This window comes from Mustela erminea, chromosome 10 (genome assembly GCF_009829155.1).
Source record: "Mustela erminea isolate mMusErm1 chromosome 10, mMusErm1.Pri, whole genome shotgun sequence".
Classification (NCBI taxonomy): domain Eukaryota; kingdom Metazoa; phylum Chordata; class Mammalia; order Carnivora; family Mustelidae; genus Mustela; species Mustela erminea.
The window spans coordinates 78,881,901-78,898,783 of record NC_045623.1 but is presented as its reverse complement, the minus strand read 5'-3'; the positions used below and the strand labels follow the sequence as shown (position 1 = coordinate 78,898,783).

Sequence of the window (16,883 nt, the reverse complement as noted above, 5' to 3'; positions counted from 1 at the left end):
GAAAAGTTCCCATCCTTGCATGAGTCCGAGGTGCCCATCCTGCCATTGCCTGCCCCTCCTGCTGCTCCGAGCAGCTTTGATGGCCTACAAAGCTATGTGTGGGAGTGTATGCAGGGGTACCCATCAGATCTGAGCCAGTCTCCCCTAGACGCCCCGAGCGAGAGTGGCGTGAATGCATGTCACTTCTGCTATCATCCAGGTCCCACAGACCTGCGAACCCCTGAAGGCAAAAACCAAGTCTTTGAGTCTTGCACAACCAGCTCCTCCCCAGGGCCAGTGTATGGTGCATGCTGGGTCTCAGGAGGATCTTCTGTGTGCTGGGCCCTGGCAAGACCCTGGGTGTGTCCTACTGGGACATGGCTGAGTCCCTGCGGAGCCATACCAAGGCTGTGAAGGGATCAGCCAAAGTTACACAGCAGGTCACATCCTGACTCCAGCCCAGGTCCTTCCCACAGACCTTCCTCAAAGGCAGCATGCTGTCCTCAAGCTCACAGTTCAGGGTGTGCCCAGAGGAAGGTGCATGCCTCCCCTTGAGGAGCCCCTGACCATCCCGCCCAGACAATGGTGGCCCAGTGACAGCCCACCACCGTGGGTCCACCAGGATTGAAGCCCAGCAACTCCCATCCTAGTTTGTACCCAAGTCAGGGGCTTTTATTTACAGAAAGGCCCGGATGGATTCAGGGTGGGTGGGTGGGAGGGGGTCATGCCAGGAAGAGAAGGGGGATGGGTGTTTAAATACTCAGATGGGAGGGAGGCAGGGAGGAAGTAGTGGGGCTGGCTTCAGGACAGCCACCTCAGGGTAGTCACCCACCAGCAGTCACCCAGCAAGTCCAGGGGAAGGAGGTGGGATCAGCGACCGTCAGAGACCTCAGTACACCCACCCCGAAGAGGACGGCCACTGGAGGATGGCAAGATTAAGGAGACATTTGTTTTGGTAACTTCTGATTTGGGCTCTGGGAAGGAAAGCCACCCATCCCTTTGGAGCTGGGACTCTCCCGTGACACTTGCCCTGTCTGTTGGCCTCACCTTCTCATTTCAATGCCCTCCCTTCCCTTCCCCCATATTCTAGAATTTCCTTTTTCTCAGAACTCCAGGGTCCAAGATGGAAGGTCCTGGGAGGCTGGCTTCCTGGTCTGAGGGCTGGGATGCATGTCCACCCAGAGGGAACCCAGTACTTTCCCCCAGGGATGCCCGCCAGGCTCTATCCTGGCCTCGCGCTCATGGCCCTTTGATGGATCCAGGCTCTGTGAGGCGTGCGGAGGCATAGGCTGAGGCTCCAAGGCAGGCTGCAGGCTCACAGAAGCCTGGCAGCCCCACGGGGCCTGGCAGGCCTGGCCGGCCTGCTTCTCCCGCAGCCCCTGGGGACCCTCGAGCTCCATCCTTGCCGTTGATTGCCTGGCCGGGTCGGCCAGGGAGTCCTGTAAAAGGGAGAAGACCAAGACATCAAGGCCTTCTCCTGTCTCAGCCATAGGATTCCAAGTCCCGTTTTTCAGGGCGGTGGGGACCGGATGAGATCGAGATTGAGGCCTAGACACAGGGTCTGAGAGTCGCATGACATTGTCCATCACTCCCAACTCCCATTCAGTGAGTTTGGGGAGCAAATGCCTTCTTATTTTCCTCCATGAAGCAGATTTTGGTGCAAGCCAGGAATTCCTCAGCATCTCAGTGCTCCAGTTCCCAGCCAGACCCCACCCAGTGCTCCTGGGTGCCTCAAAGGAACGCGAAAGCTGGAGACATGGGACTGAGATGGCCAAGCAGGAGGCCTCCATGGCAGAGACCCAGGTGTCAGGAATCCCAGAGCTGAGGGCCAGGGCTGCTAGGCAGGGTCAAAGTCCTACCTGGGATCCCCGGAGGCCCTGGCATCCCAGGGTGCCCGCGTCCCATCTCTCCCTGGTCACCCTTCTCTCCGCGCTTTCCTGTAAAGAAAGAAGCGGTCATTTTTCAGAACTGGAAAATGTTTTTTTTCTACTTTGGTTGCTATTTCATTTCTATTCCATACAGCAATTATTCCTGGTTTGTGCTAGTTTATACTAGGGGAAAGTTGGAAATGTCTGCAGTTAAATAAAGGAAGGTCCAGGCAGGATGGAAGGCGACAGCCTATCAAGTTCATTACAGGAAAGCATCTAATAATAACCATAGCATTTACTATGTGCCAACTCTACATAAATTACCCCCACATGTAACCCTCAGCACAATGCTATGAGGTGGTTGTTATTAAATCCCCCATTTTACAGATGATAAATCTAAGGTTCAGGGAGATTATCAGGTAAATTGTCCAAGTCTACAAGGACAAAGTAGTAGAGTCTAGACAGATAGCTGTCTTAGAGTGACTCGAGTTTGCTTGCTTCACTACATTGCTGACCTGCCTCTGGGCTTCCAGAGACACAGAAAGATGTTTATGGGGCACCACTAAGCAGATCTGTAACAAAACAACCCCCCCCCCAAAAAAACCCCAGGTTATAAAATAATACATTCATTTCCATCAATTTGCTACTGAGAAAGCAAGCCCAGGAGTCACATAGGACTTCTGGAAAGCTTTGCTGTGGGAATGGGGGAAAGTGTACCTCATCCTGAGACGGGGGATGATGAAAGAGAAAACAAGCGGCGGAGCCATCAGTCCACATAACCCATAACCCAACCCAACCCGGCCTTGGCCTAGTCCACACCGCCCAGCCCCCACTCCCACCACAGAACAGCACTCACCCTTTGGCCCTGTGTTGCCAATCTGACCCACGGCTCCCACGATGCCAGGGACACCCCGAGGGCCAGGGTGCCCATGGGGTCCCTGCTTGCCTGGATACCCAGGAGGCCCAGGGGGTCCTGGAGGACCTACCATCCCGACTGCACCCAGGGCCTCCCGCTTGGCACTCACAGCGACCTCTGCCAGTTGCTCTGGAGGAGGGGAGGGAGATGAGAGGTCTGTGGCATGGGGGTCAGCTCCGTGAAACAGAGCGTCCCTAGGCCCAGCCCCTGGATGTGCAGAGGCAAAAGCTGTGTGTTTCATCTCCCCTTCCTCCACGGTCTGCGGAAAGATCCAGGGAGGCCGGAGATGTACAGAGGATCCCGGCCTCTCCGAAGCAGAGCTGGAATGAGTACCCGGGCCTGCAGCCCCTTGGGCAAGGCCACTCGGAGAAGCTGCTGAAGGGTGGCACTGCGCGGACTTGGATTGGGAAGAGGAGGGGTTGCCGCGCCCTCTCACCTTGCATCATCTTCATCATCACGGTCACAATGTGCTGGTCGCTGGCATCTCGACCCTGCGGGCGGACAAGGCCTTCCAGGAAGAAGCCCCTGGCTGGCCCCCCATGCTCCCACCGGAAGTCCATGCAGCATCGGACTGAAATCCCTCCTGCCGCACCCCCCCCCTTCCCCCGCCTGCCCGTTGTGGGGCCTGGAACCGGCCTCGGGGAAGCCAGCTGGCTCCAGGAACTCCCGGCCTTTGGGGGATCAGCAGGACCCGCAAAGGGATTTCCCCCACGGGCTCCCCGCTCGGCCGGGCCCACTCACCGCCACTCCCTGTCTCCCGGGCAGTCCGGGCAGGCCTCGGTCTCCAACCAGTCCTCGAGGGCCGGGGGGCCCGGGGTATCCCTGCACCCCTGGGGCGCCCGCATCCCCGCTGGGGCCCGGGTAGCCGGGTTCTCCACGGACACCTTGCTGCGTAAGGGGGGTGGGGGTGGGGGGGGTGCATAGCGGGGGATGAGACTTCGCCGGTGCGGGGGAGTGGAGGTTGGAGGGGAGGGGGGTTGGCGGGGAGGAGAGCTGGTGGGAAACAGCGGCAGCGGGGGGTAAGGAGAGGCGGCAGGACAGGGGCTGGACTCACCTGTCCCTTGGGCCCCGGCTCGCCAGACTCGCCCTGCAGATACAAGGCAGCTCTGTCACGACCCGCGGAAGCCCTGGGGCCCGCCCCCTGCCCCCGTCCCGCCGCCCGTCCCGGCGCAGCCGGCTCACCTTCTCGCCTTTCTCTCCCCGGAGGCCGGCCACCCCCGGGTCGCCCTGCAAAGGAAGCACAGCGAGTCAGGGTACCGGGGACCCCTGCCCGCCGCCGCCGCCGCCCCACACGCCTCCCGGGATGTGGGTAAGGGAGGCACTGGTACTCACCACGCTGCCGCGGGGTCCGGTCTTCCCTGGGGAGCCCTGCAGCAAGCGGGGAGTCAGGGACTTGCTGAGTTCCCCTCTCCCCGGACCGCTGTCCACTGGGGTTCCCGCAAACCCTGGTCCTGGCCACAGCCTTCTGCAGCTCCGCCTCGCTCCCGCAGGGCTGCGCGGGACCGCTCTAGCCCTGGAGGGCTCAGGAAGTACCTACCAGCCCCATGCCCTCCCTCCCCTACCCCCCGACCCCCCTCGCAGGACTTGGGGCTTTTTCAGGTATTTTCCAACCCGTTTGGTACCTTGTCTCCCTTGATGCCTGGCAAGCCTTGGGGCCCTGGAATTCCGGGGGGGCCTTGCTCCCCTTTGGGTCCCTGAGGAGAAAAGAATCCAGAGCAGGAAATCAAATGAGGTGCCCAGACCTGCTCCCCACTGCCCCTCACAGCTGGCCTCCACTAACCTGCCGTCCTTGAGGGCCTGGCTGCCCCACAGGCCCTCTCTCACCCTGGTCACCCTGAAACAGAAAGAAAAGGATGACCCAAGGACTTTCAGCAGGAGCACCCCCCTCCTCCGCCCCCTCTCCAGCCCCCAGCCCCTGCTGGCCAGGATGCCCTCCATTCCCGTCCTCCCAGCACAGAGGTCCCTTGCTCCACTTCACAGACCAGCAGACTGGGGCCCTTGTGGGAAGGCCTCACATAGGCTGGGCAGGACTAGGCAGGTGCTGGAGCCATTGAGGGGACCCAGATCCTGGGTCTAGTAGTGCCAACTGCTGGAAAGGCCCCTGAGGGAAGGGGAACCACTGTTACCTTCTGCCCTATGATGCCTCGGGGTCCGATTTCTCCTTGAGGTCCTGGCTCTCCCTGGGGGACAGAAATTGGGAGTGAGCAATAGGCCTGGTGCCACCCCCCCCACCACCACCGCTGCCATGGAACCTGCTGGGTTCCAAGGCAGGCTAACTAACCCTGAATCCAACCTGGGTCTCAGCTAACTCACTTCCTCAGGGAAGCCATCCCTTATCCCCTGTTCTTAGGGTCCCCGTACTTTTCCTTCAGTAGGACCCCACACAGTTGTAGTCAGTCATCATGTGATCATATATTTAAGATCTTTTTCACCAAACTGAAAGCTCTGTCTGAGTAGGAGACTATCTCAGCATCTAAAATATTGTGGGGATTTGGTGAATGTTTATGGAAAGAATGAATGAATGAATGACTCTGCTGGATTCTTCGCCCCAGTCAGCTTGGCTGTCTGAACAGATCATGCCCATACGGGACAGAAGCAATCCCCACCATCACTGCATTGTACATAGAGAAACAAAGACCCGGAGAGGAAAAGGGAGTGTCCCTGGATCAGTGAGTCAGTGGGTCAGTGGCACAACCCAGACTTGCTTCCTGATCACCCCCAGAACTAGGGCTTCACCCACACTCTCACTCAGGCCCCCATGCTGGTGCAGGGTCTTCAGGCCTGGGAGGGGGACCAAAGCAAGAGCCCTGTGTTAGGGGAAGGACACTTACCTCCTTCCCAGGAGGACCAGAGAATCCAGGGAGGCCCTGCTGGCCTGGTTCACCCTGCAGGAAAACACAGGTTTAAGGTGAGTCTGGGGGAGGGAGCAGGGACAGTCAAGCCCTTGACCTTGGAGAAGGCTGTTCAACACTAAACAGAATCTAGAACCACATGACTTGGGTAGAAAGTATTCTTGGTCAGGTCCATGCCATCCTGTCTCCACAGAGGTTGGGGGGAAGCAGCAGGAGGGAGGTGGTTAGGCCTGAGGGATTTGTGTCCAGGCCATGTCTTTGAACCTGGGGTGAGGCCCGGGTCTTGCAGTCTTTTAGCCATTACCCCTGGACCCTGCCTGCAGGCTCCCTTGCTGATATGAAGCCAAATCTGTCCTCAGCTTGGAGTCACCTTACCTTGTCTCCTGGACCTCCTTTTGTCCCGGGCTGGCCCAGCACACCCTGGAGAAAGAAGTTGATATCAGTTTCTCCCCCGGCATTGGGGAGCCCCAGGCACCTGCTGCTTTACCTTCCACCCCCAATCCAGATTCCCCCCCCTTCTTCAGTGCTGGCCTGTTGGAGCCAAACAGCAGAAGGCCCAGTCATGGCATCACAAACTTGACCATGCCCTGAGCCTTGTGTACACGGGAGCCTATAGTCTATGGGGCGAAGAGGAACACCCCGCACTCACAGGCACATGCGATATGGGAACATGGTCTGCACCTGGGCGTGATATCTGGCTTTGGCCTCAATACCCCCAGCAGGGAGGGAGGGGGGCTCCCATGGACTGGGCTCCCTGAAGGTGTGCGATGGAGGTGGAAGGCCGAGAGAGATGGGGAAGGGCATTCCAGGCAGAGGCACCCGCAAAGGCCTGAAGGCGTGGGGGTAGAAAAGGCAAGGCCGTGTGGGGAAAGGAGAGGACACAGAGGCACAGTGGCTGATGAGGATGGAAGGCTAGGGTGGGGTCAGATTGTGGTGGTCCTTGAATGTGAAGATGAGCTGTGAGGACAAGCATTGTGGTTTGGGGACTCAGTAACTACTTCTTGGATGACTGGATGGAATGACTCTCCTGGAGGCAAAGAGGGCCATGGAAGGTACTGGAGCAGGAAGCAGCCAACATGGAGAACTAGAAGGGTCCAGGAGAAGGCTGGAGCAACTGTCCAAATGAAGAGGCCTAAGCCAGGCCAGAGGCCACAGAGGTGGTGATGAGGCCTGGGCTGGGTAGGGACCAGGGACGACAGCAAGGACCCTGGGTTTGTGGATTTCCGCCTCATCAGCCACTCATCCCACCATGGGGAAGTGGGCAACATGGAGGAGGAGAAGCAAGTTGCCCATGGGGCAGCCCCCGGTGCTCCACCCCACACTCACCGCTAGGCCCTGGTGGCCTTGGTTTCCCGGCCGCCCCGCCTGTCCTGCACTGCCCTGGGAGAGACAGAGAACCAGAGGCACAAGTGAAAGCTCCAGCTAGAGAGTCCATGGCTTCAACCCAAGTGCAAGTAGGGAAACTGAGGCCCAGAGGTGAGGAGGGATGTGTCAGTGACACACTTGAGGATCTCAGTCTCCTAGGTCTCTAGGATCCGTGTGATGAGACTCAGGGCCTGAGCCGGGAGGGGCCCTGACCCTCCGCAACCAACCAGCAGTCTCCACACCTACCTTCATGCCAGGTGTGCCTGGGGTCCCGTCCTTGCCGTCGATGCCTGGAGGGCCCTGCTCAGAAGAAAAGTTAAAGGGAGACTCACAGTGAGGAGATGCCTGGGGTCAGGCTGCCCAGCCGTATCCCACTGTGACAGCTGCTGTGTGCAGGTCAGAAGTGGGTCTGGTTATCTCGAGAACCCCTACCAGCCAACTGGGAGAAGGGAGCAGAAAAGGGAAGAGGATTTGGGGGAATGGACCAGAGTCCTTCCTCTGTGTGGGTGATAGGTGTTCCAGATGGCCACAAGCTTCCCCAAACCTCTACTACATCACCACATGCCCTATTTACAGGTGAAAGAACTAAGGCACAGCAAAAGGACATTTCCCAAGGTCATAGAGCAGCCCGCCTGCAAAAGAGTTCAGTCTACAGTCCCAGGCTCCTCATCCTCTAAGAGCTTGGACAGAGCTGACCCTGCTCTCTGTCTGGATAGGCCCAGGCCACTTACAGTTGCTCCCTTTGGGCCCGTTATTCCCTGGGGTCCTTGAACACCTTGGCTGCCCTGCAAAGTAGATAGAAATGAGGTCACCTTCAGGATGCTGAACCCCCATCTGCCTGTTCAGAGAGGGAAGCAGCTGAAAAGAGTGACCTCCAGGTCCCAGGATCCCTCTTGGAATAGCCCACACTGTGCAGGGGCTGGAGGAGAGAGGCCTGGGAGGGAGTCGAGGTCAGCGCTGAGCTGATGGACCTGGGCCTGGGCCAGGCTGGGCAGTGCAGGGCAAGAATCCAGTGTTCACTGAGACCTCCCTCACCTGAGCTCTGAGCACCACTTATTGAAGAAACACAACAACTAAATACAATGTGTGGACTTTGTTTGGGTCTTGATTTGAACAAGAACCATGAAAAGACATTTTTGAGGTACCTGGGAAACACGGGATACAGACTGGTTATTTGCTGATATTAAGGAATCATTGATAATGTTGTTGGTATGATAATAAAGATACTGGCATTATAGGAGGAAAAGTCCTTGTTTTTAAGAGAGGCATACAGAAGTATTTAGGGATAAATGACATGATATTAAGGAATTTGCTTGAAAATATGAGCAACAGTGGTGGCAAAATGTCAATTTGGGGAGACAAGAATATGGAGGTTCATTATATAAATCTCTACTTTTAAGTATGTTAAAAAGTTCCATAATAAATAAAAAGGCTACTTTCTGCTCAATTTTTCTATAAACTCAAAACTTCTCAGGAATGAAGTATATTAATTAAAAAAAAAAAAAAGTTAAGAGAATTGGGATGTGGACCAAATCCCATTAGCCCCATGGCTGATTTGCTGGAATTTCATTGTCTGGTCGCTACGAGCTTGGGACGGGATCCCATGGCTTCTCCCAAAGTGAGTTTGATCAGCACAGGCTGGGCTTGCAGGAGTGGGGGCTGGTGGGGTGACTGGGCCCCTAGCACAGAGGCTCCTGCCCCACACTGGTCACTCACCTGCACAGACACACAGAGTAATGCTTGCACACACACTCATGCAGCCACACAGACACAGAGTAGCACAGACTCACACACATGCAGCCTCAAAGACACACAGGCTAATGCACGCACCCACTCACACATGAGCCCTGCGGGGGAGCTGAGCCTCTCCCAGGACTCTCTAGGGCCCCTGACAGGACAAGGGGTTGCTGAGTACTCACCACATCGCCCTTCTCCCCTGCTCGGCCTGGTGGCCCCCGTGGACCTTCCTCACCCTAGCAAGAAGGACAAACGAATTTAGATCACGTGGGCTCCGGGAAGCCACATTCCCTTTGCAGCCCCAGGAGCTCCAGCAGGAGGAGGTATGTGTGCAGGAGCAAGAGGATACTTACTGGTGACCCAGAGGCACCAATGGAGCCCACCATGCCTTTGTACCCACGAGGACCCTGGGGAGAGGAAAGGGTCACAGTCAGTCCAGGCTTGACCCCAGATGCCAGAGCGCTGGTCGTGACAACCCTTGCATTCCATGCCCTACTTACTTACCGTCTCTCCTTTGGGTCCCTCCATGCCCGGGTAGCCCCTGATGCCCTGGGGACCCTGTCAAGACAGAAGAATGACAGCAATGGCAATTTCAAGGCCCACTTCACCATATCTTCTTTGATCCCCACCCCTGATCTTCACAATGCCCCTAGGAGGCAGGCAGCATAGTCCTTATCTCAGAGAGGGGACCCTGAGGCTCAGCAATGGGGGAGGGGCTCACCAGGGTCACTCAGGGTGGGGAGGCAGTGGTAAAGCCAGGGCCTTGGCTGGCTCTTCTGGCTGAAAGCCTTAGTTCCCTCCCCACCGGGAGACATGCCAACTGGACACAGGTGTTTCTTCTACAGGTTGGAGGCCAGACCCTGGGAATGGCTCCACTAAGATCTCCTGGGATGGAGAGGGGAGGGCTGGGGGGGGGGAGTGTTCCTTACCGGCGGTCCAGGGATGCCTTGCTCTCCAGAGGCACCCACATCTCCTTTGGGACCCTATGGGGCGGGAATGAGTGATCAGTCAGGCAGGCAGATGGAGAGACAAACATACAGACAACCAAAGATACCGTCCCCTTCCCAGAAAAAGTGGACAGGAAGGACCCTAGAACCCATGTAGACCCTTGGGACAGAAAGGACATTTGCCTGGGGCAAAAGGACCTGGAACATAGGCCTCCTGCCTCTCAGCTCAAAGCTCAGTCCCCAGAGACACACAGGGGAAGGAGAAGGGATGAAGAAGGGAAGGAAGGCTCTGGTTAGGTCCTCTTCCTACACACTCACCGGCTTCCCCTGGCGGCCAGGATCTCCCAGAACCCCACGTTTGCCGGGATGCCCCTGGAGGGAAGGAGGGAACTCCATGTGGGGTCCCCTCCCAAACACCTGCTCTGCCCCCCACAAAGACTTGCGCCAGTAGCTTACCTTCACTCCCTGCAGCCCTGGGGGGCCTTTCACCCCCGCCGGACAGTTGGTTGGACACTGGAAAGAAAATCCCACGGGGTTCTGTGCTCACCGGCCTGCTCAGGTCAGCTGGGCAGTGCTGCTGCCCCAGCTTGCCAACTCCCAGATCTTCTTCTCACCCGACTTGGTTGAACCTCTGTGCCTCAGCCCCTCCGCAGCGCCCCGACTCTACCTCGGAAGAGGACCCACCCCTTCCTCCCATGAGCCCCGCCCCCCAGCCTCCTCACCAAGAATTCCGCGCTGCCTTCCAGGCCCTGGATGGTTCCAGGTCGGCCCTGAGAGGAGATGTATGAAGATGGAGCCCGACCCGAATCTTCCCACCCCGGGTTTGTGCCAGAGACACTTGTTCTTACCCACGTGGGAAGTTTGAGGACACTTACCGGTTTGCCGGGTGGCCCCGGGGGCCCCGATGGCCCCTCTGGCCCAGGATCCCCCTGGAAGCAAGAGGGGCCAAATCATATTCCCACCTGGCTCTGCCATTCCCGCATTTTCCCTTCCCCATCTTCCCCTCACCCCCAACCCCCGGGGTGCTACTGCCCAGCCAACCCTATCCTCCAGGTCACTTTCTGTGATCTGGGATGGCCCCAGCCCTTGGTTTCCCTGAAAGACCTAGAGGCCTGTGGGCTCAGCAGGAGGGGGTTCTGCCCCAGACCTAGAAGACCCCTCTGCTGGCCAGAAGGAGGCCCAGGAGCTACTGGCGAGACTACCCAGCTTGCCAGCTTGGAGTTAAAGGGCAGGAGGCGGAGTGAGCAGAGGGGTGGCTGGGGCTCACCTTAGGGCCTGTGACTCCAATCTCGCCTGGGAGGCCAACAGGTCCAGGTGGCCCCTAAAAGCAGAGGCATCACTGGCCAGGCTGCCTCGGAGGGTTAGCCCACCCCGACACAACAATAAGCCCCTTCCCCACTTTTACTTTGCAACCAAGCCCAGAGAACCCCAGGGCCTGCAGACAGGCCGTGTGTGGCTGGCCCAGAGTTCTTGGGCACGTCTGCCCATTCCTGACACCATCACAGTGTGCTGGCCCTTCCCCTGGATGGCCAGTCCCCCCAAAGCCCTTCTGTTTCCTTCCCCAAGAGTCCCAGGGGGCCTGCCCCATCCAAGAGGACTTACAGGAGGTCCAGCAAAGCCAGGGCCCTGGAACAGAAGGAAAGGAGATTGGGTTCGTGGCTCCTTCTGCAAGTCCCCCTGCCCACCCCCCCTCCAAGGGTCCCTTGAAACCGTTGCAGATTACACTCACTGGTAGACCAGGGGGACCTGGGAGACCGGGCTGGCCCTGAAAGAACAATGGGAGAGGTTCAGAGGCTGGGGTCTCCTGTGTCCCCCCTTCCTCTTAACTATAGACCCTCCCTAAGACTGCCCAAGCCAAGCCCCCAGCAGGCCACTAACCTTGACTCCAGGGATCCCCATGGGGCCAGGCTCCCCCTTGGCTCCAGTTAGACCCTGAGGAAGAAGAAGAAGGTAGATCAGTGAAGGGCAAACCTGACCCCTGAAACATGGGACAAGCCAGGGCCTGAGGTCACTCCTGGGTGGGACCAAGCTGCCTTTTACCCCACTCCATGAAGGACGAGGGGCCTCAACACCTTGTTTTCTCTTCCCCCCGTTCCCACAGCAACTCTGGGAGGCAAGCAGGCAGAACGATTACCCTTTTTCAAAAGATGAGAAACCAAGGCCCAAAGATTTATCTGCATAGGCTTCACACCTCCCAGTTTAGGAGCCTGGAAGACCTAGATGTAGATCTGGATGGGCCATTTCTTGACATCTGCCCTTGGCAACGTTTCCTGAACCTTATTGTTCACATCTGCAGAATGGGTTAATCATGTTCACCTGTCTGCATACATGTGAGAACCATTGTGCTAGTGGAAGGCCATGTTTTGTTTTGTTTTGTTTTTTAAAGATTTTATTTATTTATTTGACAGAGAGAGATTTATTAGGCAGAGAGAGATTTATTAGGCAGAGAGAAGGCCATGTTTTGTTTTGTTTTGTTTTGTTTTTTAAAGATTTTATTTATTTATTTGACAGAGAGAGAGATTTATTAGGCAGAGAGACAGGCGGGGGGGGGGGGGGGGGAGAAGCAGGCTCCCTGCTGAGCAGAGAGCCCGATGCAGGGCTTGATCCCAGGACCCCAAGATCATGACCTGAGCCGAAGGCAGAGGCTTAACCCACTGAACCACCCAGATGCCCAAGGCCATGTACTTTTTAATTTTTGCAAGGTGGGGAAAATCTGGAGAGGCCATGGGGCTGCTCATAGCCCCTGTGACCCCTCTTGAGATAGCAGGACAAAGGCACTTCATGGAATCTCTTTTCCCTCCCATCTTTTAGTGATTGACCCAAGTGTATTCCTCAATCAGATGACTGTCCCAACGGTCCTGGCTGTGTCCAGAAGCTCATGACCTTGGAGGCCCTGGGATTTCTGTGGTATCAGCCAATAATCTTCCTTTCCTGAGTTGCTCCTGGGGCTGTGAGGGGGCACGGTAAGGCAGGGAAGGGGGAAAGAAAGGCCAGCTCCATCCGACTAAATTGGCTGCAGGTGAACAGAAACCCCTTTTTGGGCCCCCATGTGCCCATGACTCATGCTTCTGGGGTAGCCATGAAGTCATGGGTCATATAAAGGTGAAGGGAACTCATAGCTCTACAGTCTCCATCCTGCTGTCCTGCTCTGAACAGGAGAGCAGGGAAGATGCCTAAATGGGGCTCTGGAAGTCAGTGAGCGGAGCCCAAACCTGCTTTATTTATTTATTTATTTAGTAAAAGTTTTATTTATTTATTTGACAGAGAGAGATCACAAGTAGGCAGAGAGGCAGGCAGAGAGGTGGGCACTGAGCTCCCTGCTGAGCAGAGAGCTCAGTGTGGGGCTTGATCCCAGGACCCTGAGATCATGACCCGGAGCCAAAGGCAGAGGCTTTAACCCACTGAGCCACATAGGCGCCCCCCAAACCTGCTTTAGCCGACACTCAGGTACTCACATCAATCCCAGGCTTCCCGTCAGGCCCATCTGGCCCCGCTTTGCCAGGCTCTCCCTTAGGTCCCTTAAAGACAGAGGTGGGCCACATATCAGCCAGAGGAGGCCAAGAACTGGAAGGGTCAAAGGTCAAAGGTGAAAAAGCACTCACCGGAGGGCCAGCTTTCCCTGGGGGCCCCTTGTCACCCTGAAAGATACAAGTTGGTCAGACAGCCCCCTGTGGCTCGTGCTATGGCAAATGGACACATATAGGCCCTGGCTGGTCCCACATGCTGCTCTCCTCACCCTCTTTTCTTCTGCCCGGGTCCCCTCAGCCTTGCTTTTTTTTTTTTTTTTTTAATTTTAAAAAATTTTAATACCTTCCTTTCCCTCAAAACAAAAACAACAAACAAACAAAACTAAAAAACCCCCAATCCTAGGTGGATTGAGACCACCTGCAGCCAGGTCGGAGAGGAGGTTGTCCACAGGCTTGCGGGTTACAGGCACACAGGTGTCGCTGAGGTGCCAGTGACAGGCCTGCAGAGAGGGCTGCCAGCTCCAAGTTACCTCAGAGAGTGGGTGCCTCTTGGATTTGGTCAAATGTAGGAGAAATATGGGACTTTCAGAAAAACATGAAGGGGAGGAGAGCTAGGTGGGCAGCCCCTCTTTTTTGGATTGGGGTCAGGAAAAGAAGAGATGGCGGCAAGGACAAGGACCCAGAGGGCCTGCGCAGGGGGCCGACTCAGTTTGTTCTCAAGGCAGGCAGGACGTCCTCCTCCAACGACAAAGGACTCATGGTGGCAGATAGACATGGCCTGTGGAGTCCCAGTCGACCGCCGAGAGGCCTTCTAGCCGGTCCAGGGTCTGCAACAGCCAGAGAGCCTGGCCGGGACCCAGCGCTCTGTGTTGGGGGGAAGGGGGGCCGCACCAGGTTAAATAGAAGTCTGTCCAGACGGGTAAACATGGAGCTGGCCTCCCGGGGGAGCCTCCTGAATGAGGCATTTAACCCTCCCCATGCTAGGGAGAGCAGGGAGCAAGGCCTGCTGGTTCTAAATCGGGGAGAAAAATGCAAAGGGAGAGACAGGAGTCTAGCTTCGGCTGGTCAGCGGTCTGACCAAGGCTTCCAAGCCACCCTGAAGAAGCATCCGGATGTGCCAGGGGGCAGAGCGAGATGTTAAGGCGTCTCCCGTCCCAAAAAAGACGGGAGAGTAGGGGTGGGGGATAAGGGGTCGCTGGGAGCTCCGGCGGCCAGACGGTAACAGCAGCTCCTTGTCCGCGGGCGGCTATAACGGGCTCCAGGCTCCCCACGTCAGGGCTGGTTTGAGGTTTTCCAAGAACAAACGGGCTCCTTGTGGCGCAGGCCGGCGCCGCCTACTCACCACAGGGGGGCGCTGCATCTGCAGGCACCGACCCCACCGCCGCGGCTTCCAGCCCCCCACCCCCACCCCCGGGCTCACAAAGTTTCCCTTTGTCCGCAGCTTCCCTCCCCCTCCCGTCCCAGGTTAGAGACTCACGTCGATGCCGTCAGATCCAGGCACTCCCGGCGGCCCTGGGGGGCCCGGGGGCCCCGGTTCTCCGGGCGGACCTCTCTGAAAACACACACAGGGGTGCAGCCCTCAGACTGTGCAGGGAGCCGGGCGTCCCAGCAGTGAGCCTCCCCGGGAAAAAGCTGCGTCCTTCTTTGAACTGAGAACCTGCTGTGTCCCGCACTGTGCACCCCGAAGCATATTCATCTTACGGGCTGCTCAGAACCGGGGGTGCGGATACTAGGACGAGCCCCAGTTTGCAGTTGAGGACACAGGCTCGGAAAGATTAGGAATGATCGCGGAGAGTAAGCGGTGGAGCCGGGACTCCGGGCTGGGGCCGCCCGCCTCCTTCCACGGGACCTCTTGCCCTCGCGCCGTGCGGTGGGGAAGAGATGGAGATGCTGATGGCGCAAGGAGTCACGGCTGGCAGGGGAGGCGGTGCCCAGCAGACGGTTGGCTCCAATCAAGGGTTGCTCGTGTTATTATTTTTAGGTGAAAAACAGGTACCCCTCCCCAGTGCGGGTAAACCCGAAGGAAAGTGGGGGAGGCGCAGGGAGAGGGGACGTTGGGAAGGGAAGTGTGTTCTCCCTTCCCCTCAGAGCACCCCTCTCCCAGCACCGTTCCTCCGTCCTCCCCTGGATTGTCCTCAAGCGGGGACCAGCCCGACTCAGGCAGGGGGTCTGCGCCCGCCAGGTGCCCTCGCCCTCCTGGGCGAGAAGTGCCAGCCTGGAGCCCGCGCCCAGCCCCGTCGTGCCCCCGGCCCATTAGGCCCCCCAACCCCCCGGCGACTCTCGGCAGCGCGACTGGGGCGGGAGCCGGAGCGGGGCCGAGGGGCAGCAGCCGGGCCGAAGCGGCGTCTGGCTGGAGCCGGCGCCCCCCGAGAGGAGGCGGGGCGGAGGCTCCGGAGCCCCGTGAATGGGCACCATTGTCTCCCCCGCCACCTGGGCTCTCGGGGCTGCCAGGACCGGGCTCCATCCAGCTCCTGGCCACGCTGCGTGTCCCAGGCTGGGCCGAGCGTCGGCGGACAGGGTCCCTCCGGCTCCCCGACTCGTCTGCCTCCTTTCGCGGCACCGGGGCGCGCCCTGCATGCGCACCCAGGGAGGGGACGGGCGCCTCGGGGCTGCGCCCAGCCGGGGTCGGGGGGTGCCTGCCAGGCGAGCGGGGAGACAGGCCGAGCCCTTCACCAGCCTTCCTGGGTCCCTCACCCTAAACCCCACTCCCCGCACCCCGGCTCCCGCGCAGGGACGGCCGCGGGACTTACCATCTGCGCCAGGGCGAGCCCGAGCACCTGGAGGAGCAGCAGGAGGCTGCGGGGGGCGGCCGCGGCGGCCATGGCGGGCAGCAGGGTCGCGGAGGACGGGTGCCCAGGTCCACGCTCGTACCGGCCCGCAGAGGCTCCCGGCGCGGCGGCGCTGGCTGCTCTCCGACTGGGCAGGCCGGGCGGCCGGAATATGCGGCGGGGCGGGGCGCGGCGGGGGCCGCGGGGTCTGTCACCTGAGAGCGCCAGGGGAGGAGGGCCGGAGGTGGGCGGCCGGTGCCCTGCGCCCAGCTCCGCCCCGCTCCCTCCCGCCGCCGGCTCCCACCCTCTGCGGTCCGAGGAGCCGCCGGGGCGCAGGACTGAGACCGTGGTCCCGTTTCTCTGGGAGGAGGCGCAGGGCCGTCCGAGGTCTCCCCCCAGCCTGACCTCCAGGGCCCGGCACCTTCCCGCTGACCCGCAGCCCGCGCCCGATCACTTGAGCCGTCTTCAGCCACTTCTGCCCGAGAGCCCCGGCCTGGGTCCGTCGTCTCTCCTCCAGGGCCCAGGCGTCCGAGAGCGAGTCTTCGGTCCTGCAGACCTTGGAGCAGAGGCCTCCACCTACCTCGCCCAATTCCACAGACCATCAGGCCTCTTCCGTGTGAAAACCCACGCAAGCCCTTCCTGGATCGGCCATCCCGGGAACACCCCCATCCACCTCTTCCTTCTTGGTTCACCGCCAACTCCATAGTGGAGTTGTCTGTGCCCTACCTCCAAACTCCCTCATCTCCCTCTCTCCTCCCTGCTTCCCCCAGCTGGGATTTCAGTCTTCTTGGAGGCCACCGGTGAGGCCCAGCCCCTCTTCAGTGCCTCCTGAAGCGCTGTGTTTTCGTTGCTCCTGGAGCTGCCCTTGGCCATTCTCTCCGTGAAGCCTTCCCTGCCCAGGCCCCCACGGTCCAGCCCTCCTCCTTCTTCTGTCGCTTCACGGCAGCTTCTTTAGTCCCGGGAGTCTCTAGGGCCTGGTTTTCT

The 16,883-nt window shown here is 58.7% G+C and overlaps 1 protein-coding gene across 1 annotated transcript; it reads right to left on the bottom strand.

Annotated features, from left to right (window-relative positions):
• Positions 1–631: 631 nt before the first annotated feature.
• On the bottom strand, positions 632–16,618 carry COL9A2 (collagen type IX alpha 2 chain). The gene is made up of 33 exons (XM_032302982.1): positions 16,204–16,618; positions 15,882–16,114; positions 14,609–14,683; positions 13,267–13,302; positions 13,120–13,182; positions 11,543–11,596; positions 11,394–11,429; positions 11,267–11,290; positions 10,932–10,985; positions 10,540–10,593; positions 10,387–10,434; positions 10,121–10,177; positions 9,983–10,036; positions 9,647–9,700; positions 9,222–9,275; positions 9,071–9,124; positions 8,900–8,953; positions 7,712–7,765; positions 7,227–7,280; positions 6,942–6,995; positions 5,991–6,035; positions 5,595–5,648; positions 4,890–4,943; positions 4,544–4,597; positions 4,386–4,457; positions 4,096–4,131; positions 3,946–3,990; positions 3,818–3,850; positions 3,505–3,651; positions 3,200–3,254; positions 2,704–2,892; positions 1,839–1,916; positions 632–1,418 (listed from the first exon to the last, which is right to left on the bottom strand). The coding sequence occupies exons 1-33, from the start codon at positions 16,601–16,603 to the stop codon at positions 1,219–1,221; spliced, it is 2,628 nt and encodes an 875-aa protein (XP_032158873.1). The 5' UTR covers positions 16,604–16,618; the 3' UTR covers positions 632–1,218.
• Positions 16,619–16,883: the final 265 nt, after the last annotated feature.

Excerpts from the sequence above, each read along its gene's own strand:
- COL9A2 (XM_032302982.1), bottom strand. The coding sequence starts at position 16,603 with ATGGAGTTGGCGGTGAACCAAGAAGGAAGAGGTGGATGGGGGTGTTCC. Across the intron at positions 13,303-14,608 it reads CTGGATCTGACGGCATCGAC|GGTGACAAGGGGCCCCCAGG; the intron begins GTGAGTCTCTAA and ends TGTATCTTTCAG. Across the intron at positions 13,183-13,266 it reads CAGGGAAAGCTGGCCCTCCG|GGACCTAAGGGAGAGCCTGG; the intron begins GTGAGTGCTTTT and ends TCTGTCTTTAAG.